A 27294-nucleotide genomic window follows, 5' to 3' on the forward strand; every position below is an offset into this window, starting at 1 on the left:
CTTGAACATAACTCCTTTGTTCCTTGTAGAGCAATTATACCCTCTCAACAATGTGCTCTAGGATGCCATGAACTTGTAGCGCTGGCTGATTAGGTTATGAGGTACACGATGGAACGCCTTCTCAGGGTCCAGAATTTCGTGATGAAGCCTCTTATTCTGTTCAGAGTGTCTCTCAAATAACAGCCCTGCAGCGTGGGTTTCTCTCATTGCGCCACAATTTTACACAAATCCAGATTGGCTTGTTGTATGTTTGGCTAAATCGCTAATCCTTTTGTCCAAGATTTGTTCTAAGTCTGTCATTGCGTGGCTCAGAAGTGCGATCGGGCGGTAATAAGAGAAATCGGCAGGGCTTCCCTTATTTTTATATGGATACTCCGTCGCCAGTCTGTTTGGTTTTGACCTTCTTTGATGAACTGGTTTGAAAGCTTCCTTTAGCCACACTGCTGCATCCCCCCATTTAGAGAAACAAAACTCGGCCGGAAGATAATCAGGACAGATGGCCTTCCCTGTTTTCATTTCCTTCAGTATAGCCTGGACTTTAGTGACGTGATTTTCCTATATTGGACCTTCAGCAGCGGAGGTGATTAGGACTGGTAGATACAGAAATTCCGTGATTGAAATTTTGTCAAAATAGTTCCGACAGTGTACTCGCTCTTCCCGCCAGTCGAGTACCAAATCATCTGTTTCCTCATTGATGCCGTAAAAATGTTGGATTTGTTCCGTTTTGCGATGCCTCGATTTGACTAGCCGTTAAATATTCCACTCGTTTTCGCGCGTGTCAAGTTTAATATGTAGACATGTCTACCGGTTTGCTTTTGTTACAGAAATGACCTCTTTCACTTTACTAGTGGCTGCTTTTTAGGTATTCTAACGAGCAAGAACCTCGTGGTACAGTTGTTTCTTCAACCGTACTGCATACTTAACATCTTCATTCCTTAGCCGTATGCCACGGTTAATCGTTCCTTGTCGTCGCCCTGATCAGTTGTTCCAAGAATAGAGCGCACGGCGTCTTTCAGTTTAGTTCGGCTCAATTCAAAGATGGTGATTTGTGGCTCTGTAACTTTTGCAACAACGTTAGTCTCGTTCTTCGGGCGCCGCCAATTGGTCCATTTCCTGCGAAGTATTGGGCTTTTGTTGACTATCAGCAGCTTACAGATGACTGGTAGATATAATAAGGGACAACTGTTGTGAGTTTGCTTCCTCTCACTAGGATGTACTACGTGACTAGAACCGTGTGTTCACGTTGATCAGTTTCTACATAATCGGGAATTTGTTGGCCGTCGTTGTTCTTTTGTCCATATCCATGAACGCCATGGACTGTGTGTCATTCCTTCCTCCATCCGCCGCGTCCATTCAGATCATCGGCAACGATGAGATAGTCAGCGGTCTTCCTGTCAGGAAGTGCCCAGAACGCATCTTTGGTTTCCGTGCGCACGCCAGTTTGTAGAGCGTTGCACTGAAAAATTTGAAGTTCCTTCTCTCCCCAGTGCGGATGAGTTACATCAAGCGATTGTCATAGTTTTGCACCTCGGAGGCTGCACCGTCAAATTTTGCTGATATGACAATATCAGCACCATGACTTTTCTCCACTCCATTTTTGTCCTGCACCTCACAGATTCCTATATGCCTTCTCTCAAGTGCTTTGGCTTATTTGCAACTTCATCCAGGCATAGTTCTCTGATGGGATACAGAATGGGGGTACTCACTTACTCAGCAGTCACAGCCCGTGCGACGGTAACCCTTGCATACTTTTTAGGCTGACTGGGCCGTGCCAACGCGTGTCCCTTTCAGAGGACGCCCTTACCTTGGTTCCGATTACGAGACATATTTCTGTAATCATGTGACGGTATTAATTTACGGCCGGCTTGTCTTGAACCAGTTTAGAGCTCATGACAGCAGGTAGTTACGCCGCTCCGAACATGGGGAACAGACGCCTTTTGCAGCCGCTCCTCTAGAGAAGAAACTCTACGCTCTTTTCTGCATTAACTTCCAGAAAGGGAGAAATCGTCTTCTGGCAACAGCTCCGTACCGAACGTCTCCATCTCCGCCAAAATTGCCATTAAATACTTTGTACGTGTTTGGTATGCAACAGCTTTTATATTTTGCTCAAGTTCGTCGGCAGGCCCGTGAGGAACCCGTATCCGTCACCTGGGACACGTCACGTGTTACAGGAGTATAGCGGGTTCGTGGAGAATATTTATCAGTGCAAAATGAAATACCATTTCCCTGAAAAAATAATTGTGAACCTGATAAATTACTTGTCACAAGAAACACGCAATCACATAAAAGAAGAACCGTTACAGACTGTTGCACCTTTTGCTTGGCGTGATATGCCACAAAACGTATGACATACAATCCAGTGTCGTATTTTCTGCCCCCTGTTGTCTAGTGGTGTCAACATGAGTATCTTGTGAGATGATCAAGAGGTCGAGTCTGTCATATCTGGAATCAATGTGCCTCTTTTATTTGTCCACTTATTTTCTCCTAAGAGTGCACTGATAACACGTGGTCGAGCTTCCCTTTACTTTCCTTGTGAGGAAGTCATGCATTCGACTGGGCCATGTGAATTCAGTGCACACAGCATGAATTGGGAAGTATCAATTCATGTTACCGTATATTTGGCCTGCGTGATCGACTTTCCCATGTACCAGTTGTAAGCAGATCTCGCGTTTAACCAAGAAATTTGTATTTCTCGCCATTCTCTCCTAGAATATGTAGAACCATCTGCAGTGGGGTGACAGGCATTGCTATCCATTTATGTTATCAATCCAGTAAACATAATCACGTTTTCCGTGATCTTTTGAAATAAATGGAATCTCATTCCTTCCTTTACATAGCAGCAATATCCACTACGGTGAAATTCAACGTCTTGTCATCTCGAATTTTGGCTCAAGCCTTGACTTTCATGCTCCTTCTAACCGTATTGTTAAAGTAATACTTGTAAGAATATTCAAGGCATGATAGCTTGAGTTTGGATTCAAATTCAGGAAATCAGAGCACTGTAATAAAACACTACCACCAAAGCCATAATCTGTCTTGCCTTTATAATGTCTATAAGAGCGGCACCTGGAGGAGAAAAGACAGCATCAGTGTTAGGGAGAGAGCCGTCATATAATTGTTATATTTCAGCTTTTCCAGGATTTCATCAGGATGAGTGGTTTCATGTTGCGCACGGCTTGTGTTAAAGACATCAATTAAGACGTACACTGAAGTAATACATGGTAGTAGGTATGAACGTCCTGGTATAAGCCTACCGTCCTATATGTAGGATGGCTCTGTTTGATAGCACATCAAAGCCACATATTTAGGAATAACCACACAGTGACGTAATAGAATGCTACACGGATATAATCACAATGTACAAATACAATATGTATATTTGTGTGACAGAATAACATTCATAAAAGATTAGCCATGGTTCAGCATATTTTGCTGACCGTCAGCAACTAATGTTCTCACTTCATTAATATCTACAACACAGATTCTCTCAAACAACCTCAACAACAAGGGCTTTTACAAAAATACTACTTGCCTTCCACGAAGCGCAGAGCGGTTGAACAAGATCGGAACTCCAAAGCAAATGACGTCCTTTAAGTAGGAGAACAGACGTATACAGATTTCAATAGATAAATATGTACCGGATTAAAGAACTTGCATTTCTCCTTTCAGGCTGGACCTCTGGTTGTCTATTAACTCGTACATTCCTAAATCGTGACGAGTTTCTTGCGCGTGATGTCGTGATTCGAGAGAAAATACGCAACACATCCGCGTAACAAGAGGGAGGTTTTGAAATTGAAGTCCATGCTCAGAATTTGACCTCAGAAGATGCTTACTCTTAGGAATGTGGTGTTTATGAGTAATGAGCTCTCTGCACGGTATATCAGTGATTGGAATGTCCAGTAGCAATTCGTTTGTGTGAGAGAAACAGTGGAGTAGGTTGTTGAACTATTGGTCACATGGTTTTAATTTGTTACTGTAGGTCGAGACCCGAGGTGAGCTATGGAGATCATCAATCTCCGGATGGTGGATCACCTTGTTATAGGTGTAATTTGTGTGGTATATTCCTGCCTGGGAAGTTGGGCCTCTTGCAACATCTGGAAAGACACAAAGATGACCATCCTTTCAAGTGCAATCACTGCGAAAAACTCTTCGACAGCGGAAGCAGCTTGTCGGAACACCTCAGGATCCACCCGCTTCTAGTGTGCGGATGTCGCAATAAATGCTTTACAGAGATGAACATGCTGACAGATCAAATGCAGTTGCACACAGGTTTGTTAGCAAATGAGTGCTCAGTGTGTCATAAAAAGTTCAAGAACTTGACGTACTTAAACAACCACATGCGGTCTCATACAGACTGGAATTCCCTCTACTGATATATCTGTGACAAATCATTCAGCCGTAAAAGCATTCTAAATAATCACATGCGGACTCACACAGGCGAAAAACCTTACATTTGCAATGTGTGTGGCAAATCCTTCAGCACGAAGTTCTACCAAGCTACTCACATGCGGATTCACACAGGCGAGAGGCCATATTTATGCAATGTCTGTGGCAAATCATTCAGCCAGAAAGCGGTCTAACTTATCACATACGGACTCACACAGGTGAGAAATCTTACATATGCAATGTGTGTGGCAAATCCTTCAGAACGAAAACCTACAAAGCTACTCACATGCGGGTTCACACAGGCGAGAAGCCATATTTTTGCAATGTCTGTGGTAAATCCTTCAGCCAGAAAGGCCATGTAACAGATCACGTGCGTACTCATACACGTGACAAGCCGCACCGGTGCAACGTCTGTGGGAAATCCTTCAGCTGGAAATTCCATCGAACAGGTCACATGCATATTCATACAGGCGATAGGCCATACTGCTGCAATTTCTGTGGTAAGTAATACGTTCAGAAATACGACTTAGCAGTTCACATGCGGACACACTCAGGTGAGAAGCCAATCTGATGCATTGTATGTGGCAAATTCTTCAGCATCAGAACCAGCCTAGTAAATCACTTCCGGACTCACACAGGTGAAAAGCCTTTCTCCTGCAATGTCTGTGGCAAGTTATTCAGCAGGAGATCCCACCTAGAACGTCACATGCGGATTCACACGGTCGAAAGGTGCACTGATGGAATGACTGTGGAAAATAATTCAGCCAGAATGTCCATATAACAGACCACATGCGTATTCACACCAGCGATAAGCCACACTGGTGAATGTCTTTGGCAATTCATTCATCCAAAAAGGCGACCTAGCAGTTCAGATGCTGACTCACACGAGACATAAGCCTGATAGCTGGAATATCTGTGGCAAATTTTCAGCCAGAAATTCATTCTAACAATTCAGATCCATCACACACGAATGCTCAGTAGTGCGTTAAAATGTTCAGAGAATCATGTAACTTAACCACGCACATGTGAACAACACTGGAGAGATGCCGCACTGCTCCGTGTTTTGTGGCAAATCATTCGTGTGCGGCCCACGCTGTCGGTGCACACGGGCCAGACGGCGCAGGAGCGCTACGTCACGTCGTGATGAAGCCGCACGTGATTTAATAGTAATGTTATTTTGCTTTACGTCCCACTAACTACTGCACGAGAGTTCGGAGTTCCACAAGACCTTCTCTAATTTTGGGGATGTAGCCAGGCACATGCGTTCACTCACAGCATAGAAGTAATCAAGTGCTTCAGCCAGAACGGCACCTTCTCGGCACACCTCATGATGTACACCGGAGGGCGGTCCATCCCTTTGTGTCATTTTCTCTGAGAGAAAATCTTCAAGTAACATAATGTCAGGTCCGTTTGCGAAAAGAGTAACGGACATTTCATTTGTTATCTCCTCACCAATCACAGATATATGACAACCGCTTGTTCTCAACCATGGACTACACTTTTTCTGTTTTTGGACTAAAGTAGAAGAGTGCTAATTAACAATCATAGGGGAGCCGTCGAGATGCGAGAATAAGTAATCCGGATAACACAGAGGAATCATACAGCAAAGACAAGTGGTGAAGGACTAGAAGTGCAGGAAAGAAGTACTCAAACTTTCGAATAAACAAGTCAAGGGATACATAAGTGCCTATTCAAGTTATAATAGTTATAATTGAAGAAATTGTTGCTGAAAACTGAGCACACCTGTGCTCCCCCTTCCTACTCGTCGTGTGTTCCTTTAGTTATGAGTAGACCAGTAGCTCAAAACTGTACATGCTCCCTCGGCACTTCTACGATGATATTGGTCTGTCAACCGGTTCTGATTGCAAAATGAAAGTTCAACAGTGCCCGTTGCTATTCATGAAGATCACGTAGTTCTTGAGGGGGCGTCTAGGTAAGGACTCGTATGACGACAGCTGCAGTATACTCGTACTTAAGTTTCTCCATTTGTGTTTACCTGGTGGCAGATAATTGACCACTCGCTTTTCTCTAATGAAACCACAAGGAAGTCACTAAAGATCTCTTATATCTCAACGTTGCGATTGTTGAAGGGACATACTGAGTATTGAACTTTTTCCTCGTGTCAAACTGATGTTGCAAGTTATAAATCTCATTCCGTATTGACGGTTATCACTTTACAAATAAAAATATTTATAAAATCCTCCTTATCAATTCAAGTCAAGTCATCTGTTAGATGAAGCAACCACATCGACATAGATACACAGAAAGCCGCACACAGGCTTAGTTGTCAGTGTGACTTGAGGCTGACAAGGTCATCTCCATTCGAGACAACAACTTTTATTTACATGTAAGTTAAATGAGTTTTCATTTCGTACATTATTTTTTAACTTGTTTTTCATCCACTCATATATTCCTTTTTCTCATTACAGATGTCACACGCGTTTTAAGCTATAGTATTGACGGTCTCAGTAAGCTTCTCAGCACAGTGTTTTCATTTTAACAGTCAGCAAGTTTTATTTCACAATTCAAGAACGATCTATTAGACGAGAGGACTTTGTACCTCAATATGTCTTAACTCACTAAACATGATCACTGTCACTTCACTTCATTACGACTTTTAATTTCTTTGTGTATTAGACGGAATGAGTAATTTGAAGATAAAGGTTGCCAAATTAGGTAAAGATTTATGTTTTTTAAGAAAATGCCTAACTAATGACGTCAATAATTTTTAAACATTTGCTAAGAAGACTCACAGGGACACGGCTAAACCCGCGCGACTCAACGAAAAACGGATAAAATTTGAATAAGAGAGGAAATTAAATTCCTTCAAAAGAAAAGAAGCTCTTCTTAACAATAATCTTTACGACACTCATTTAGAAGTTTCGACCTTATTATGTCCCCTCCAATGGAATACTTTTCTGGCTAACGTCACCAATAGACTCGATAAGGTTTTACTGCAAAAACCAAAGCACTCTTGATAAGAAGTGGAATAACTTAATAAAAGCTTCCCACAATACCCCAAACACGCAGAATCGAACGTTTTTTACCCGCCAGTAGTGAACCTCAGTCAAGTTGACCTTGATCCTAAGGACCTCACGATATCGAATAAGGGACAAAAACATAACTGGGACACGTCCTTCAACCACCACGATTTAATCATTACGTTGGCTGAATCTGAATTAGCAGTTAATAGGGTACCTACAGAGTAGTATAATAGGACAGTTCGGCGGCCACCTCCTCCTCCGGGCTCCCAGGGGCCCCTCCGCCTCTTTCTCCCAGAGGCCTCCTCTTCCTGCCGCGAGAAATTTGAATTTTGGCGGGAAATTGGAATTTTGGCGCGAGATTTGAATTTGTAAACAAAGCCGCGTGTTTTTTGACAGCCAAGTGCTTTTTGACAGACAACAACGTGTCGCTAACCTCAGTGCAGCCATCTTGACGGACCTAATCCTCAGTGCTACCAACTTAAACTCACTAGCGCGAGATTTGAATCGGTAAACAAATCCACGTGCTTTTTTGACAACCACGTGCTTTTTGACAGCTATCATCGACAACAACGCATCGCTAACTTCAGCGTTGTCATCTTGACGGGCCTAAACCTTAGTGGTACCAACTTAACCTAACTAGCGCGAGATTTGAATCGGTAAACAAATCCACCTGCTTTTTGACAGCTGACATCTGCCATCTTTTATCAACAGAGCACAGTGCTGCCCTCTTTAGCTACTTACCTTTGAAATGTGGTGGCGGATAATTCGAAAAATGCTTTATGATTGCAGCCATCTTTAATCGACAGAGCACCGTGCTGCACTCTGGTGACAGGCAATTCCACGTGACAGCAGCCATCTTTAATCATGAGAACACCTGGCTGCACTCTATGTGGTGGCGGCAATTTGAAAAATTTCACTTGCTCTTGTTTGGAAACAAAGCCACGTGCTTTTTGACAGCTACCATCCGCCATCTTTAATCAAGAGAGCATCGTGCTGCACTCTAGTTGAAATGTGGTGGCGGCAATTTGAAACATTCCACGTCCTCTTGTTTGGAAACAATGCTACATGCTTATTTGGCAGCTACCATCCGCCATGTTTAATCAAGAGAGCACCGTGCTGCACTCTCTACTTGAAATGTGGTGGCGGCAATTTGAAAAATTCCACGTGCTCTTGTTTGGAAACAATGCCACATGCTTATTTGACGGCTGCTATCCGCCATCTTTAATCTATAGAGCACAGTGCTGCCCTCTTTAGCTGAAATGTGGTGGCGGATAATTTGAAAAATGCTTTTTTGACAGCAGCCATCTTTGAGCACCGTGCTGCCCTCTTTAGCTAGGTACCTTTGAAATGTGGTGGCAGGCAATTCCACGTGGCAGCAGCCATCTTTAAGCACCGTACTGCACTCTCTGTGTCGGTGGCAAATTCCACGTGCTCTTGTTTGGAAACAAATTCACGTGCTTTTTTCTGATAGCTTTCATCCGCCATCTTGCATCACAAACCTCAGTGCTGCACTTTTCAGCTAGATACCTTTGAAATGTGGTGGCGGCAATTTGAAAAATTCTATGTGCTCTTTGGAAACAAAGCTACGTGCTTTTTTGGCAGCTGTCACCCGCAATCTTTAATCAATAGAGCACTGTGCTGCTATCATGCGCGCAATTTCGTCAGCTGTCATCCGCCATCTTTAATCTACAGAGCACCGTGCTGCCCTCTGTAGTAGCGGGCAATTTGAACAGTTCTGTTAGCTGTCATCCGCCATCTTTAATCAAGAGAGCACCGTGCTGCCATCTTTAGCTAGATACCTTTGAAATGTGGTGGCGGCAAATTGAAAAATTCCACGTGCTCTTGTTTAGTAAACAAACTCACGCGCTTTTTGTCAGCTGTCATCCGCCATCGTGCATCGCAATCCTCAGTGCTACACTCATTAGGTACATACCTTTGAAATATGGTGGCGGATAATTTAAAAAGAAAAATTCTACAGCAGCCATCTCTCGACGCTAATTGCACAAGATGGTGGCTATACATGACTCCTTAAAGGTGCTTATGCAAGATGGCCGCTATACATAGGTTCTTATGAGACGCCCTTGGGATGCTTGCGCAAGATGGCTGCTGCTCTTATGAAGAAAGCTAGCTTAGAGGCTAACGTGTCATGCTAGTTCGATTCAATTAATTTGGGGTGTAAATATAAAATGTTAAATATCTCGAAAACGGTGCATCGTAGAGCAAAACGGACAAAAGGTTCTGCCCAATACCTCGGTTCGCAGTATGAGGAACAAGAAAAACATAGTCTAATGATGAGATCAACGGTTCGGTTCCTACTTAGGCCCTTTGGCATTCGCTCTGTTTTAGCTTGTATTGAAGCAAGTCTTCGTAACATGATCAGGTCTAGCTATGGTAGAGAGTATAACGAGCCGTGCAGGTTCGATTCATTAAATTTGAGGCTTAAATGCAAAATGTTAAATATCTCGAAAACGGTGCATCGTAGAGCAAAACGGACAAACTCTCTCTGCCCAATACCTCTTTTCGCAGTATGAGGAACATGAAAGGATAAGAAAAACGTAGTCTAATGATGAGATCGACGGTTCGATTCCTACTTAGGCTCTTCGGCATTGGCAGGTATTTAATTCTACAAGATGGCGGCTATGCATAGCTTCTTATGAGACAGCTTAAGAGCGCCTGCACAAGATGGCTGCTGCTGTTATGAGACGCCCTAGGGGTGCTTGCGCAAGGTAGCAACGACAAGACGGTGACTATACACAGCTCCTTATGATACGGCCTAGAGGTGCACACACAAGATGGTGGCTGCTCTGATAAAGAAAGCTAGCTTTGCATCGTGCAGGTATCTTTACAGCACTAAACCTCATACCTTTGAAATGTGGTGGCGGGTAATTTGAAAAATTCTACGTGCTTTTTCTTAACAGCAGCTATCTTCAAACAATAGCGGCTATACATAAGCTGTTAAGGCTTTCCCGTATGTCAAGACATACCTCTATCGAACAAGTTTAAACCTGCATCGGGATAGCTAGAGTAAGCACGTGCTGCAGTGATGACGTCATTATGCATGTTTAGACTTGCAAATCACAAAAGAAACATAAGAAGACTAGAATCGAACACTGCACTCTATGCCGTTAACTTTATCATGTGATCGGAACATTGATTGAAGTGTTTGGAACACTAAATAAGTGATCAAGACTAAAATAGAACACTGTACTCGATACAACATGTGTTTAGAACATGTTAGGGGATAGCTTTGTTCTAAGAAGATTAGATTACCGCACTTTCCTTGTAGGGCTAATAGGCTAAAGGGCTAATGGGCTAAAGGGCTAGGGTGTCTCTCCTCTTTTTATCGTGTCATGAGACCGGCTCTACAACTAGAAGCGGAGTTAACACCCTATGGAAGGGAGAATGTTGAGAAATAATCTGTACGAATATAGCTACTCGATCGACTATATACTACAGATGGATGACTTAAGTGAGGGTAAGCGCTTACTTAATAATACCTACACGTCGTAATTCATGCTCTATTTCAAAAATATCCTCTTTGTACTGTGTGTAACCAGCATCATGATAGGCTCTTAGCAGTTGTAAACGTTTTACGAGTACGTTGAGGTCTTTACAGTATCTTATATCTACATAGGGTAACAGAGGCTTGTTGTGAACTTTGAGTCTATATGCAGATAGTTGATGTGTAGGGACTTGTTTTGATGTAATACGTGCTTCAGTATTAGCGTTTCTAGGTACAAACTTAACTTGTTTCGGTAGCGATGAAGCGTTGAAATTTCCTTCTTCTTTACCTTGTATCTCTTCTTGAGATGTTTGCACTGCGACAGAAAGTGTAGTAGGCTTAGGAAATGAAGTAAAACCATCAAGCTGTAATGGCAATGAAACATTAGGATTTCTTCTTCTTCTACTTTCCCTTTACTACTGTTTTGATCAACATCATTATCCCTATTATATTAATCATGATCTTGCCTCTCATTACCTTGAAGTTTGTTATTAGTAACAGGGCTTGTAACAGGCCTAGACAACAAGGGAGAATTAAAAATCTCTCGCAGAGGTGTACTTTTTAAACATAAATCAGTGTTCGCTTGAATATGGTTGAGCTCTCTGTATTTTGTTCCCGATGAAACTACATTACATGCGGCTTCATGACGTTGAGCTTCGTATGCGTTCTTGAACTCTTTTCTACAATGTTTGCATTGAAAAATTGTCCTACATGATATCTCATGACGTCTCTTGTGATAGCTTCGGGAAAATGCTTTTCCACACTCTTCGCAAATATACATAGAAATAGGGTTTTCCATGACGGACTTTTATCTTCTGCTAACAGATTCTTCTTTAAATCTACTTGACACTTGTTACTCTGTACTTCGATGATGCGAACAGCTTAGCGATTAACAGTAAACTAACACAAAAGCGTATAACCAAGGTAGCAACAGTAAGGTTTAAGCCCATCAAGATGGCAAGAGTGAGGTTAGCAATGTTCTGCTGTTGGATTTTAAATTCCGCACTATAACATGCATAAGGTGGCAGCCTTGAGGTTTACCGCCGCCAAGAAGGCATCAGTGAAGTTAGCAACGCTCTATTGTCCTTCAAAGTGAGGTTAGGGTCGATCAAGACGACAGCTGTCAAAAAAGCACGTGGCTTTGTTTACCAAACAAGAGCACGTGGTTGTGACGTCACGGTCACGTGGCATGCAGTGTCAGCATGCAAATTGCAATGTTTACACCTACGTAATTAACCCTAGAACTGCGGACCGTCTTTCTGGAAGACGATGCACTGTTTCGTCAAGTGCGATCGTCTTTCTGAGAGACGGTGTCGTTCTTCCGCCGTAGGTTTATAATTTTTTTTTTGCTAGTTGCTTTACGTCGCACCGACACAGATAGGTCTTATGGCGACGAAGGTTTATAATTAGTCACCAGATGGCATTAATAAAGGTACCAGCTGAATACTTATACTTTTATCTTCAATATTAAAAGTCTTTGAAACACAAACATCGGTCTGGACAAATTTATTTAACTGTAGAAGTGAAAGTACTTTCACATGTTCTTAGAATCAAGATGGCAGCCCGCTTTGTTGACGATTCTGAAATCAAGCGCTCGATTTTCGAAGATCTTAGTGACAATACTGATGGTGACAGTGGTTATTGTTTCAATTCCGACGAGAAAATTATTCCTGAAAATAGTGAAAGTGACTGCAAAGTACAAGGTGCCTTGGAAGTAATGAGAATTTCCGATGACCGAAATGATGTTCAAGTCGGTGCAGGTTATGTTATTATTGGCAGTACGTCAATATTTGAAGAAACCAGCGAAGGGATAAGTGTGAACTGTTGATATTTTTATAGATTGTTATGAGGAATTTGATCACAACACAGGAAAGAAGAAATTGACCTAAAGAAAACTAAGATAAGCTGTAGGTTCGAAATTTGTGAAAAGAACTCAAATTCGTTTCGAAGAAAATTTGAGTTTTATTTTGTAAACGAAATGAAAAGTGGATAAATGTGGAGGAATACGTAAGAAAATACTTGTTCGCTTCAGAATATTATGTTTCAGAAATAAATTATCTATCACTAATTCCCTTATTTGAGCAAAATATTTCAACAGTTTCCCTTGTCTAAAATAATTTTTAATTGCATTTTACGATAGTTAGATATCGTGGCAATATTTTTCGTTATTTGTATTAACCTCATTTAGATCAGTCTTTTAGCTTTCTATTGGTATATAATATGGATTTATTAGGATTAATACGTGATTACAGGCATGATTTTATTTTCATGGTGTATGTTGAGGAAAATAACTGCAGCATTTGACAGAAAAACCTGCAGCAGTTCTAGGGTTAACACTCTGCTATGTTCACAAGATTTTTTAGACATAACTATTCTTTATACTTTAAGTTCGTGTACATAGGTTATGTTAAGGTAGCAGTAGGTACAAGCGATGGTCACACGCTCTAGTAGAAGTTGCATGCATTATCAAACCTTGCTATTCTTACCGCTGCCATGTTCACAAGATTTTTGAACATCGCTATTCTTTGTACTTTATGTTCATGCACATAGGCTATGCTAAGATTGCAGCACAAACACATGCGAACTTTGTACACTCTAGTGGAATAAGTTTAGTACTGCGTGCATCATAGATACATGATATGTACACGCATTTAAACATGGCTATAATTAATGCTGCTGCTATGTTTGCAAAATTTTTATACATTGCTATTCCTTATGCATCAAGTTCGTGCACACACAAGCGATAGTCGTACGCTGTAGCAGAAGAAGTTTAGTACGATAGTCGATGCATACATTATCGATAGGTGATGTGTACACGCTTTGGAACATAGCTCTTCTTTGTGCTTTAAGTTCGTATACATGGGTTAGGGATACACAAAAGCGATTGCTGCATGCTCTAGCGGAAGAAGCCTAGTACGATAGTCGATGCATGTAAAATCGATAGGTTATGCTAAGATAGCAGCACACTTACACGATTTTAGCACAACCTAGTGGAAAACGTTTAGTATGATAATCGTTTCATGCAAAATAATTAGGTAATGTGTACACGCTTTGAAACATGGCTATTCTTTGTACTTTAAGGTCATGCGTATAGGTTGTGCTAAGATAGCAGCACGATCTAGCGGAAGAAGTGTAGTACGAGGGTCGATCCATGTAAAATCGATAGGTGATGTGTACACGCTTTGAAACATGGCTATTCTTTGTACTGTAAGTTCATACGTATAGGTTATGCTAAGATAGCAGCACGATCTAGCGGAAGAAGTTTAGTACGAGGGTCGATGCATGTAAAATCGATAGGTGATGTGTACACGCTGTGAAACATGGCTATTCATACTGCTGCTCTGTTCCCAAGATTTTTAAAAATAGCTAATCCTAATGCTACTCTTAACGACGTAGAGCTAAGGATTGATTACGTGACCGTGACGCCACTGCCACGTGCTCTTGTTTAGTAAACCAAGCCACGTGCTTTTTTAGACAGCTGTCTTCTTGACGGACCCTAACCTCACATTGAAGGACAATAGAGCGTCGCTAACCTCACTGCCGCCATCTTTACGGCGGTAAACCTCAAGGCTGCCACCTTATGCATGTTATAGCGCGGAATTTAAAATCCAACAACAGAACGTCGCTAACCTCACTCTTGCCATCTTGATGGGCTTAAACCTTACTGTTGCTACCTTGGTTATACGCTTTTGTGTTAGTTTACTGTTAATCGCTAAGCTGTTCGCATCATCGAAGTACAGAGTAACAAATGTTAAGTAGATTTAAAGAAGAATCTGTTAGCAGAAGATAAAAGTCCGTCATGGAAAAACCTATTTCTAGGTATATTTGCGAAGAGTGTGGAAAAGCATTTTCCCGAAGCTATCACAGGAGACGTCATGAGATATCATGTAGGACAATTTTTCAATGCAAACATTGTAGAAGAGAGTTCAAGAACGCATACAACGCTCAACGTCATGAAGCCGCGTGTAATGTAGCTTCATCGGGAACAAAATACAAAGAGCTCAACCATATTCAAGCGAAAACTGATTTATGTTTAAAAAGTACACCTCTGCGAGAGATTTTTAATTCTCCCTTGTTGTCTAGACCTGCTGCAAGTTCTGTTACTAAGCACAAACTTCAAGATAAAGAGAGGCAAGATCATGATTATGATAATAAGGATAATGATGTTGATCAAAACAGTAGTAAAGGGAAAGTAGAAGAAGAAGAAAATCTTAATGTTTCATTGCCATTACAGCTTGATGATTTTACTTCATTTCCTAAGCGTACTACACGTTCTGTCGCAGTGCAAACATCTCAAGAAGAGATGCAAGGTGAAGAAGAAGGAAATTTCAACGCTTCATCGCTATCGAAACAAGTTAAGTTTGTACCTAGAAACGCAACTGCTGAAGCACGTATTACATCAATCAAGTCCCTGCACATCAACTGTCTGCATATAGACTCAAAGTTCACAACAAGCCTCTGTTACCCTATGTAGATATAAGATACTGTAAAGACCCCAACGTACTCGTAAAACGTTTACAACTGCTAAGAGCCTATCATGATGATGGTTACACACAGTACAAAGAAGATATTTTTGAAATAGAGCATGAATTACGTCGTATAGTTATTATTAAGTAAGCGCTTACCCTCACCTAAGTCATCCATCTGTAGTATATAGTCGATCGAGTAGCTATATTCGTATAGATTATTTCCCAACATTCTTCCTTCCTTAGGGTGTTAACTCCGCCTCTAGTTGTAGAGCCGGTCTCAAGCCCGGATAAAGAGAGGAGAGGCACCCTAGCCCTTTAGCCCTTTAGCCCTTTTGCCCATTAGCCCTTTAGCCTATTAGCCCTACAAGGAAAGTGTGGTAATCTAATCTTCTTAGAACAAAGGTATCCCCTAACATGTTCTAAACACATGTTGTATCGAGTACAGTGTTCTATTTTAGTCTTGATCACTTATTTAGTGTTCTAAACACTTCAATCAATGTTCCGATCACATGATAAAGTTAACGGCATAGAGTGCAGTGTTCGATTCTAGTCTTCTTATGTTTCTTTTGTGATTTGCAAGTCTAAACATGCATAATGACGTCATCACTGCAGCACGTGCTTACTCTAGCTATCCCGATGCAGGTTTAAACTTGTTCGATAGAGCTATGCCTTGACATAAGAGGAGGCCTTAACAGTTTATGTATAGCCGCTATTGTTTAAAGATAGCTGCTGTTAAGAGAAAAGCACGTAGAATTTTTCAAATTACCCGCCACCACATTTCAAAGGTATGAGGTTTAGTGCTGTAAAGATACCTGCACGATGCAAAGCTAGCTTTCTTCATCAGTGCAGCCACCATTTTGTGTGAGCACCTCTAGGCCGTATCATAAGGAGCTGTGTATAGTCACCGTCTTGTCGCTGCTACCTTGCGCAAGAACCCCAAGGGCGTCTCTTAAGAGCAGCAGCCATCTTGTTCAAGCACTCTTAAGCTGTCTCATAAGAAGCTATGTATAGCCGCCATCTTGTAGAATTAGATAGCTGCCAATGCCAAAGGGCCTAAGTAGGGATCGAACCGTCGATCTCATCATTAGACTGTGTTTTTCTTATGCTATCATGTTCCTGATACTGCAAACCTGGGTATCAGGTGGAAAAATTTTATCCGTTTTGCTCTACGATGCACCGTTTTCGAGATATTTAACATTTTGCATTTAAGCCCCAAATTTCATGAATCGAACCTGCACGGTACGTTATACTCTCTAGTAGTTATGTAGCAAAGTGACTACGTAAATAAAGCACAATCCTTTAACGTAATAAAAATATCCTACTAATAGAATACAAAGAGAACTGAAATCTTTAATTAAGAACCTTTTATTCTTGTTTATTGAGATAGAAAAATCAAAATTGTTCATCATGAGTCCCAAGTTACCTACGGCGAAAGCGTTACCGAAGATTCACAAGGCGGATGTCCCATAAGGCCAGTTATTAACTTCAGAAGTAGTCCGACGTACAAAATATCCCAATATTTTCACAATTTTCTTAAAACATATTATTTCTTTCAAGCTAGCACGTCAGTTTAAAATTCCCTGGAATTCTGAAATACAATAAAAAATCTCACGTTACCGAAACAATACACCCTTCACTCCTTTGACATAGTCAATATGTACGCGAATGTACCCGTCAACAAAACCATGGAAGTAGTAAAAAACAATCTTCCCAAATTCAGTAAATTGACTGTAGGGGAGATAGAAGTGTTTATTCAGATCCTCAAGTTTACATTAAACAATGGCTTCTTCCCTTTTAATAACATATACCAACAGAAGGGTCTTCCTATGGGGTCACCGGCCTCGGGAATCCTCGCTGATATTTACGTAGATTTCCTTGAATTATAAGTAAAATTAATGGGATCAATCATTGGGCTCGGTATATGAATGATACTTTTATTATCCTGGATTCTCACATTACTGATAGCAACACCGTTCTTGAATTACTTAATAACCTGGATCCGCACATAAAGTTTACGATAGAATCCGAGAACAACAATTCCCTTAATTATTTCGATTTAACTATAACTCGCAATCAGAATAAAACCATTTCTTTTAATATTTACAGGAAGCCCACTCACACAATAAACGCAATCCACCAAACTTCTCTACACCCAGGGACACAGAAGAAGACAGCTTACAATGGTATGTTTTCCAGAGTTCTTAATGTTCGTTTATCCCATAAGAGTTTTAGAAAGGAAATCAACACCATTTATGCAATAGCCGAAGGCAATTGGTTCGGTAAAGCTTTCGTGAACAAAATTCTCAATAAATGTTAAAACCAAGACCACCTTAGAAAAAGAATCTTCCCCTAAAGAGAAGTTCACCACATTTACCTTTAATAATAACATATATCCTATTTCAAACATCTTTAAAAAACACAAGTTAAAAGTAGCTTTCAAGACCGTTCACACCAATGCAAAAACGTTTTTTAATTATCATAACTACACAGATTTAGGGTCTGATGTCCATCCCGCCACCATTTTGGAGGGGCCTAACTGCACAGTGGCTATTTTGGACCTATGTTTAACGGTCAGATACACTTACCTCATCACAGACGCCGTTTTGGAGTTGCCTATCAACACAGTCGCTATCTTGGACGCAGTTTTACTGTTAGATGTCCTTCCCTCATCTTAGACACCATTTTGGATGTGCACAACTACACAGTCTTCATCTTGGGCCAGTTTTACGGTCAGGTAACCTCTCCTCATAGGCGCCATTTTGGAGGGACCTAACTACGCAGTCGCCAACTTGGAATCCAGCTGCTGAAAGGTCAGCTGAAGCCTTTACGTCTCCATTCGACAGTGAAGAGCAAGTCCAAAAATGCATGGTCTTAAGGCGGACTGGCGCAGGCCTTTAGAGCTGTGACATTATAGTATGACAAATGTCATCCGAGAGAGTGATGCCGTCCTCATCTTCTGGCCTCCAGTTTATGGGTAGATGCCCTCCTTCTCCTCCTCATCTTCTGGCCCAGCTTTACGGATAGATGCGTTCCTCCTCCTCATCCTCTTGCGCAGTATTACTTACAGATGCTCTGTCCGACTGTAATACCAAAGTCATTCGGTTTTTTAACATGTAGCGGTCACGTCGACATGGTTATGCATGATATGACTTGTTCGTTGAAAAGGTTACTCTCTAGTAAACTCAAGCTTTTACGATAGGTGTACGGAGGCAAAGGGAATGCAATAAGTAGAATTTTTAAAATTAATAAAATAGTTATTTTGTAATTATTTACAAAATTAAACAAGCTACTGCCGGTTTTATCCCATTTCCAGTGGCGGCTGGTGCAGAAAATCGGTTGTGTGCTGTAACCCATCCCCACTCCAAAAAGTAAAAATATTTAAAAACATACCGGTATGTGGTTTTCAAGAGGCTCTCCACTGAGTTTTCCACACCAAACAAACGCGCAAATAACCCCAACACATATACACATTCCTCATAAAAAACTATATAATTAAACACATAATAACACCTGCAATAGCAAAATCACGATCTCAAACACTTGGTCTGAGCGCGCATAAACAGAACTTCCCAATGTTACCAACATCATTGAAATAAAACCAGCAATGTCGTAATGCAAAATTATATGTTATGTTTTTATAGTGTCATTTATAAACTAGACATTTTAATTAAAGAAAATCACAACATCGTGTCCTTATTTTGACAACATAAAGAGTACAATTTTTATAGTTCATCGATTTACAAATGGAATAGGAAAGTTGGTAGCATTCTGTCCTCTTTGGTATTAAAAGACCTGGCGCGAACAGCTCTATAGTATTTTGTTTTAGCGTTTGCCTTGAGCGATCCCCTCTTAAATACTACCGCTGAGTCAAGAGGGTGCCAGCTGCCACGTTCTTATGTCGGTCGTAATGCAAGTGCTGCCTCTCTGTGGTCGAACGAGGAATCACTGTGAAGTGATGTCTTAGCTGTTGTTTCCACAGCCTATCGGAACACATTCTCTTTGTGTCGGAAAAGTTCGGCACGCATGCGCAAAAGGCAGAGTTCCTGGTTTCTGGCTAAAAGCTCGCTGAGCTGTGATCGCACAGCACCCGGCGTGAAGCGCACCAGTAGTTACCTGGTTGTGAGGGAGTTGAATAATTTCCTATTCTTTGGCTGACGTCTCTTTCAATGCACTGTATTTGATTGTAGATAATATTTTAAAACTAATTTATTTTCCCAATAGGCAATGTGCTGCCGCCTCTGCCCATTTCTACATGTGATGTCGCCTTCTACAACGGTAGGTGCAATTAATTCGTTGTTGTAACTCATGTGCGTCTTATCTTTAAAGAGCAGTTACACAATACTACCCCTATGTACTTCTTCCTCTGTTTCTTGAATCTCTCGTCCATACGCTTTGTAACCAGCATCTTGATAAGCTCTTAGGAGTTGTAATCGTTCAACGTGTAAGTTAAGGTCTTTACAGTATCATACATTTGCATAGGGAAACAGGGCTTTGTCGTTAACATTAAGAATACCTGCAGTCAGTTGCTGCATAGAGAACGGAGGAACTTGTTTTGATGTAGTATGTGGTTCTGCAATGTTATCTGTTGATAAAATCTTAATACGGTTTGGTTGTGAGGAAGCGGTAAATCTTCTTCCTTTTCTTTATCTTCTATTACCACACCTTGCTTCTCTTCTTGAGATATTTGCACAGCGACAGAACTTGTAGACGGCTTATAAAATAAAGTAGAATGAACAACCTCACATGGTAAGGAAATGAGTTGTATGCGCGAACAAACGTCTACGTTCCACAGAGAGGCTGTAAGGATCAGATTTTCAGTATGTGCCAGGTAATTGAAAAATGCTACGAGAGGAATAGGCAGTTGTGTTTATGTTTCGTAGATCTAGAGAAAGAATATGCCAGAGTACCGAGGGAAAAGATTTTGGCTATACTGGGGGACTATGGAATTAAAGGTAGATTATTAAAATCAATCAAAGGCATGTATATTGACAATTGGGCTTCCGTGAGAATTTATGGTAGAATGAGTTCTTGGTTCAGGGTACTTACAGGAGTTAGACAAGGCTGTAATATTTCACCTTTGCTGTTCGTAGTTTACATGGATCATCTGCTGAAAGGTATAAAATGGCAGGGATGGATTCAGTTAGGTGGAAATGTAGTAAGCAGTCTGGCCTATGCTGACGACTTGGTCTTAATGGCAGATTGTGCCGAAAGTCTGCAGTCTAATATCTTGGAACTTGAAAATAGATGCAATGAGTATGGTATGTAAATTAGCCTCTCAAAGACTAAATTGATGTCAGTAGGTAAGAATTTCAGCAGAATTGAATGTCAGATTGGTGATACAAAGCCAGAACAGGTTGATAATTTCAAGTATTTAGGTTGTGTGTTCTCCCAGGATGGTAATATAGTAAGTGAGATTGAATCAAGGTGTCTTAAAACTAATGCAGTGAGCTCACAGTTGCGATCAACAGTATTCTGTAAGAAGGAAGTGAGCTCCCAGACGAAACTATCTTTACATCGGTCTGTTTTCAGACCAACTTTGCTTTACGGGAGCGAAAGCTGGGTGGACTCAGGATATCTTATTCGTAAGTTAGAAGTAACAGACATGAAAGTAGCAAGAATGATTTCTGGTACAAACAGGTGGGAACAATGACAGGAGGGTACTCGGAATGAGGAGATAAAGGCTAATTTAGGAATGAACTCGATGGATGAAGCTGTACGCATAAACCGGGTTCGGTGGTGGGGTCATGTGAGGTGAATGGAGGAGGATAGGTTACTCAGGAGAATAATGGACTCTGTTATGGAGGATAAGAGAAGTAGACGATGATGGTTAGACTCAGTTTCTAACGATTTAAAGATAAGTGGTATAGAACTAAATGAGGCCACAACACTAGTTGCAAATCGAGGATTGTTGCGACGTTTAGTAAATTCACAGAGGCTTGCAGACTGAACGCTGAAAGGCATAACAGTCTGTAATGATAATGTATGTATGTTGAGATATTCACGGAACAAACATCTATGATGTGTCCTGGATAAGTATTTGCAGGTAGTTTGAGCATATCCCAACAGATGGCTATAGTATTCCTGAAATTTTGAAGAGAAATGCACTTGAAAAATAATGGAACAAAAGTCTATGTTACATCGTTTCCCGCGCGAGCGCTCGACAATGTCACGAATTGAACGCAGTGTAATGAACACATTCTAGTCCGGAGATTGTTCTGGTTTGTTCCGTCTTATATTACTGAGTTTGTTACTGATCGAAACAATAATCATGCAATCAGACGGTAGTGATGTGCTGTTGTCCCCAAACAGTGTACACAAGTTGATGAAAAACAGATGCAGGAAAAGGAAACGTGACCCTAGTGAGTGAAAAGTTGTACGCACCAAATCATAATTAGGCTAAAACTTTAAAATGACACCATTCTCCTCTGCATGCATACATTATGTACGAATGAGTGAGCGCGTGCACTTATAACCTGTTGGTTCACGGAACAAAGGTCTATGTTACATTCCCTCGCGTAGCCATGTCCCGCGATCAACAGTTATCTTTATCGCCGCTTTTCTCAATATAACATAGACGTTTGTTCGCACATGTTGAGTTCTTCTTCCTCTTCCTCCTTATGGACCTCCTCTCCTTGCTTCTCTTTATCTGGTGGTGTGAGGTTAGTAACAGAACTTGTCGTAGGCTGAGACGATGTCGTATCGTTTGGATCACGCTTCTTTATATTGCACTTTCGAAATTTAGTCAAAGTTTCTAAGCGTTCTGCTGGTAGATTACTTAAACAAATGTGTTTAGAATTCATATGTCGTGTGAGATTATCACGCCTGTTGTACGTAGCAGTACATCGTTTGCATGGAAATATTCCGAAGTTACTCCTTACAGTTTTATGTCGTTGAAAATTGTCTCGTCTTGAAAAAGTCACACTACAAAAATCATACATAAAACAATACTTTTTTAATATTACCGTGCGCACTTAGGTAGATATGATGTATAGTTTTACACTGCAACATACAATAACAACATCTGTCCATCTGTCATAAGTAGAACTGATTGTCATGTAAATGTAAGTAATAACACATTTCCTTTACTTGTAGAACTACAAAGTCTATAAGGGGAATGTGGTGAAAACGGTGACGGGAGGCGCATCTGTCTCTAAAAGTAGGTCCTGCGTAGTTAAGCCCCACCAAAATGGGGACGGGAGGAGGAATATTTCCGTATAATTAGGCCCTGTGTCGTTAGGCGCTTCAAAATGTTGACGGGAGGGGTATCTGTCCGTAAAACTAGGCTTTGTGTAGGAAAGCCCCGCAGAATAGCAACATGAGGGGCATCCGTTTGTAAAACTTGTCCCTGTGTAGTTAGGCATCTCAGAAATGGTGATGGGAAGGGCATCTGTCCGTAAAACTAGGTCCAAGATTGCGACTGTATAGTTAGGCCCCTCTAAAATGGTGGCGAGCGGAGCATCTGACCCTAAAACTGGGCCAAAGTTGGCGAGTGTGTAGTTAGGCTCTTCCAAAATGGCGATGGGAGGGGCAACTGACCATAAAACTAGGTCCTGTGTAGTTAAATCACTCCAAAATAGCGACAGGAGCGACATCTGACCGTAAAACTGGGCCCAAGGTGGCGATTGTATAGTTATACACATGACCGGGCGAGTCGGCCGTGCGGATAGGGGTGCGCAGCTGTGGGCTTGCATTCGGGAGATGGTGAGTTCGAACGCCACTATCGGCAGCCCTGAAGATGGTTTTCCATGGTTTCCCATTTTCATACAACGCATATGTTGGGGCTGTATCTTAATTAAGGCCACGGTCTCTTCCTTCCCACTCCTAGACATAAGACCATACTGTGTCGGTGCGACGTAAAACAATTCCTAAATAATAATAATAATAATAATAATAATAATAATAATAATAATAATAATAATAATGCCACGTGACCTCCGGAGAAGCCCGAAGCGTCTGCCATGCTAGAGACTGCACATGACGTCGGCTACTCAGCTAAGGATAGTCAAATAAGTAGGGGTAGGTACGTGGTTTTCGGTTTCCCATCCCCCTACATAGCCTGACATTATCTCTAGTTGTATCCGTGCGGTTAGGGGCGTGCGGCTGTGAGCTTGCATCCGAGAGAAATAGTGGGTTCGGAAAATAACGGATTCTCTGAATGGCGATCTATAACGGTGTTTATTAATTTTGTCGGGAAAACACTAAATGATTTACCGATGGTCTTTTACATGTCATCATCATCATACGATATGGAGTTTTCCATCTCCCCGTCCTTTAAGATTCTATGTCTGCATGGTAGCCATGTTCGTTAAGGAGTTAAGTCTGGTCCAGGCCTCAGCGTTATGTTAGGTACAATCCGGCATTTGCATAGAGGGGAAGCGGTAAACCCGGTAAATCTACTTCACGGTTAGCTGATGTGCGAATCGAACCCACCTCCACTCAGAAAAATCCCTGACGACCGGAAATCGAACCCGGCCACGGACTATCCGACGTAGACTGTGCAGACTGCAAACTGGACTTAGATGCAAGTAAAAATGAAATCCCTAACCCGACCGGGAATTGAACCCGGCCATAAATTACCCCCTCAGATGCAGGTAAAAATCCCTAACCTGGCTGGGAATCGAACCCGACGCAGCATTTTCCCTGGTGTAAAAATGTTAAACCACGGAAAACTAACATCATGGGAGCTAATGACAGTAGGGTGGGGAGGGGTCCCCGGATGCAGCTGTACATAATAGATGAGACAATACGAATACTAATATTATTGTTTCGTTTCTGTCGTGTAGTGGATAATGTCATTAGCTAGTGAGGTGTCCAGCGCATGCAGTATGCTGACACACAATGAAACTGAATTCATCCGTTTTCCTGTTGGCAAGCAGCAGACACAGTCGAAAGCTGGTTGACGACCACAGTGCACTTAGCTGTGTCCTATCCGCTACACAACAGAGATCTTTTCTTCAAAGATTATATTACCTAATCCAAGGTAAGTGTATACAATTTCTTAAATGTAGTCAACGATTATACGGCATTAAACGTGCTCTGTGTTCGTGTTATTCATGGATAATCAATAATAATTATTTTCTATTTTTTCCGGAAACACGAATAATAATATTAATAGCCACAGCCTACCGAGCGACCGTCTCGCTCCTTACCCATAACTGATCCAAGAAGATGACTTTCCGTAGTATCTCATTTTCACTCCAGGCAACTGTTAAATCGCATTCAATTACGTAAAAATTGCAATAATTTTTAACTGCCTAATTATTTACTGTGGCAGAAGATGCTGTTTACGGGTTCGATTCCCGGCCAGGTCATGTAGTCATCGATTATACGCCATTAAACGTGTTCCGTGTTCGTGTTATTCATGATTAATCAATAATAATAATAATAATAATAATAATAATAATAATAATAATAATAATAATAATAATATTTTTCTGCTTTTCCGAAATCGTAATTCTTTTGTATTCAGCGTTTTAAGAAGTGCGGGAAATCCCCTCCAGGGGCATGAACCCACATCTTGAAGTTTTTATAAAAGTCGTTGTTGTTGATTTATGTATAGGTTGGAAATATCGTGGTCATCAGCCTGGTGTACTTGTAGAATTTCATAACCTGTGTTATTGCAGTGTCTGTAGTAGTGTGCTTATTTGTAATGTGAGCTTTGATCGGTTGATGATGGAGAGGCGTAGAGCAACCCTCGCAGTTGTGTTAATGTTAGTTTTTCTACCTTCTATCATCCTGATTGGCTTACAAAGATATACTTTCAAAATGTTACTCTTACGATATAAAATATTTGAACTCATCTCCAATCATAGTTTACACAAAACTGGAGGAGCTTTACTCCCCCTCCACCACCTCAGAAGTGAAGGGTCGTACAAGAGTTGGGCGAAGGGACGATAGATAGTCAACAGCTTAGCATAAATAATGCGTGAGATCACGAGGAGGGAACAGAACGTCACTAGTCACTTCTGTGCTGATTGCAGTTGAATTTTCTATAGACTGGTAACAGCACGTTGCCCAGTATTTTGAAAGCCCGATTTTGCAATAGGAAGGCTGCTGCTTGAGTAGTCGACATCTTTATTTCGAAATGCATCTGGAGCTGCGTGGTGGATGTTCGAAGTGGGTGCGTCAAATACATGAACTTTTAGTTTTCTCCACTTAGGACCCAAAAATATTGGGATGCATAAATTATGCAAGGGCGTTAATTATGCGAGAAAATACGGTATATTTACGTGAAGTAATGATATAAAGTACAGGTACGTGTAAGAAGTTTTCAGCATCTCAAATTTTACCCTGTACCGGTATACTATCTTCTCGAATTTACTTTTTGATAAAGTCTGTGATTGTTTTCTGAACACTCCCAGGCACAAACGAATATTCAAGGTAGTCAGCAACCGGTGCAGATGAATTCAACGCAAATTAATTAAAGACTGCTTTTACATTTAAAAAATAATACTTTACAGAGTAACTTAAATTCAACACTAATCCGCGTGAGGATATGTTTGTCGGTGAGTTATGCGAGTGCATTGTCTGAATACTGCAATTGCACCTTGTTGGATACATTTTGTAAATAGCTTTCTCCATGACATTTGAAAGATTTAAACTTGGAATCAATGTTAATTGCATGCTGTAACGTGTCTTACAATAATTTATGATGCGGCAATATTTGGCAGTTCTGAATTACGAGTTGATGGTTAATTCGAAGTCCGATTTTTGTGTCTCAAGACTTGGAATTAACGAGGCTTTACTGTAATGGCGTTCTGTACCGGTACACCAAAACGTACTCTTGGGAACGCAACCCGCTCGTCAGACTTGTGATGAGTTTGCTTACTTTTCCCTGATTTGTAATCGGGTATTTTTGCCTGTGTGTTGTATAGAGACATGTTGTGCGAAATACCCGGTGATTAAAACAGGATGAATTTCAGTTATATTTTGAAAAAACAAGGCTACATTTCAATTCTTTATTCTGAAAGTTCCAAATTCGTTAGAATGAAATACTTTTAACACACGTTAAGTAGGGAAATGGGAAGGAGCCTAAAATAATTTTGCTATTCTGAACATTTCGTTAAACTGGCGTTCGTTACAATGACACTTTTTTGTAATTGCCTCATGATGGAAGTCTGCAACACATTGTTTTATGATCGAGCATTGCCCTCTATGAACATCGATTTTATGCATAGAGCATTCAAAGAAAAGCTTCAGAATGTGTGATATGTATTGCATTTGTTAACTGTCAATGCCTTCGTACTGTATATGGACCTTTCATCATTTTGCTTGCCACCAGCCTAATCAGAAATGTCTGGTTTCCTGATCATCTGTGGGTGGAAGACGCAGACGAAAAATACTTACAGTATCCCCTGCCTGTCTTAAGAGACGACTAAAAGAAGCGACCAAGCGATGATGATTTTAGAACCATGAGAGCACTTAGTACCATTATGCGAGGAACAACATGGGTCTACAGTACCTAGGAGTAGTGTCATTCTGCTGGGCTGAATGGACCAGACGGTTGAGGCACTGACCTTCGGAACTCCAGGTTGGCAGGTTCGATCTTGGCTCAGACCGGTAGTATTTGAATACGCTCAAATACGCCAGCGTCGTGCCCGTTGATTTACTGGTATCTAAAAGAACTCCTGTGGTACTACATTCCGGCACCTCGGCGTCTCCAAAAACCGTAGAAATTACTTAGTTTGACATAATGCTAATAATATTATTGTTATTGCAGTACCATTCTGTGAAGGTCATCACAGGTCTGGGCATTGCCTATGATTAGTACTATCGTGTGCATCACACCGAGGATGCAGAGGGGGCACTCGGCTGTAGAGAGTAGTGTCTAGTAAGAGAATGGGCTGAGCACTGCGCTCGAATATGTTGGGTCTGCCGTGTTCGGAATGGGTCTGCGTTACCTCTGAGTTGTACATATGTATAGTAATTCCATGGGTACAGGTTGCCTCTGATT

The 27294-nt window shown here is 41.2% G+C and overlaps 1 protein-coding gene across 1 annotated transcript in view; it reads left to right on the forward strand.

Moving 5' to 3' along the window:
* Window positions 1–27294, forward strand: part of LOC136882009 (zinc finger protein 454-like) — a 59744-nt gene that overhangs the window by 25520 nt on the left and 6930 nt on the right. The window contains exon 5 of the mRNA XM_067154499.2: window positions 3980–4269. Coding sequence (XP_067010600.2) covers window positions 3980–4269 — 290 coding nt within the window. The remainder of the gene's footprint in view (window positions 1–3979; window positions 4270–27294) is intronic.

The sequence above is a fragment of the Anabrus simplex genome, chromosome 10 (genome assembly GCF_040414725.1).
Source record: "Anabrus simplex isolate iqAnaSimp1 chromosome 10, ASM4041472v1, whole genome shotgun sequence".
NCBI classification, from domain to species: domain Eukaryota; kingdom Metazoa; phylum Arthropoda; class Insecta; order Orthoptera; family Tettigoniidae; genus Anabrus; species Anabrus simplex.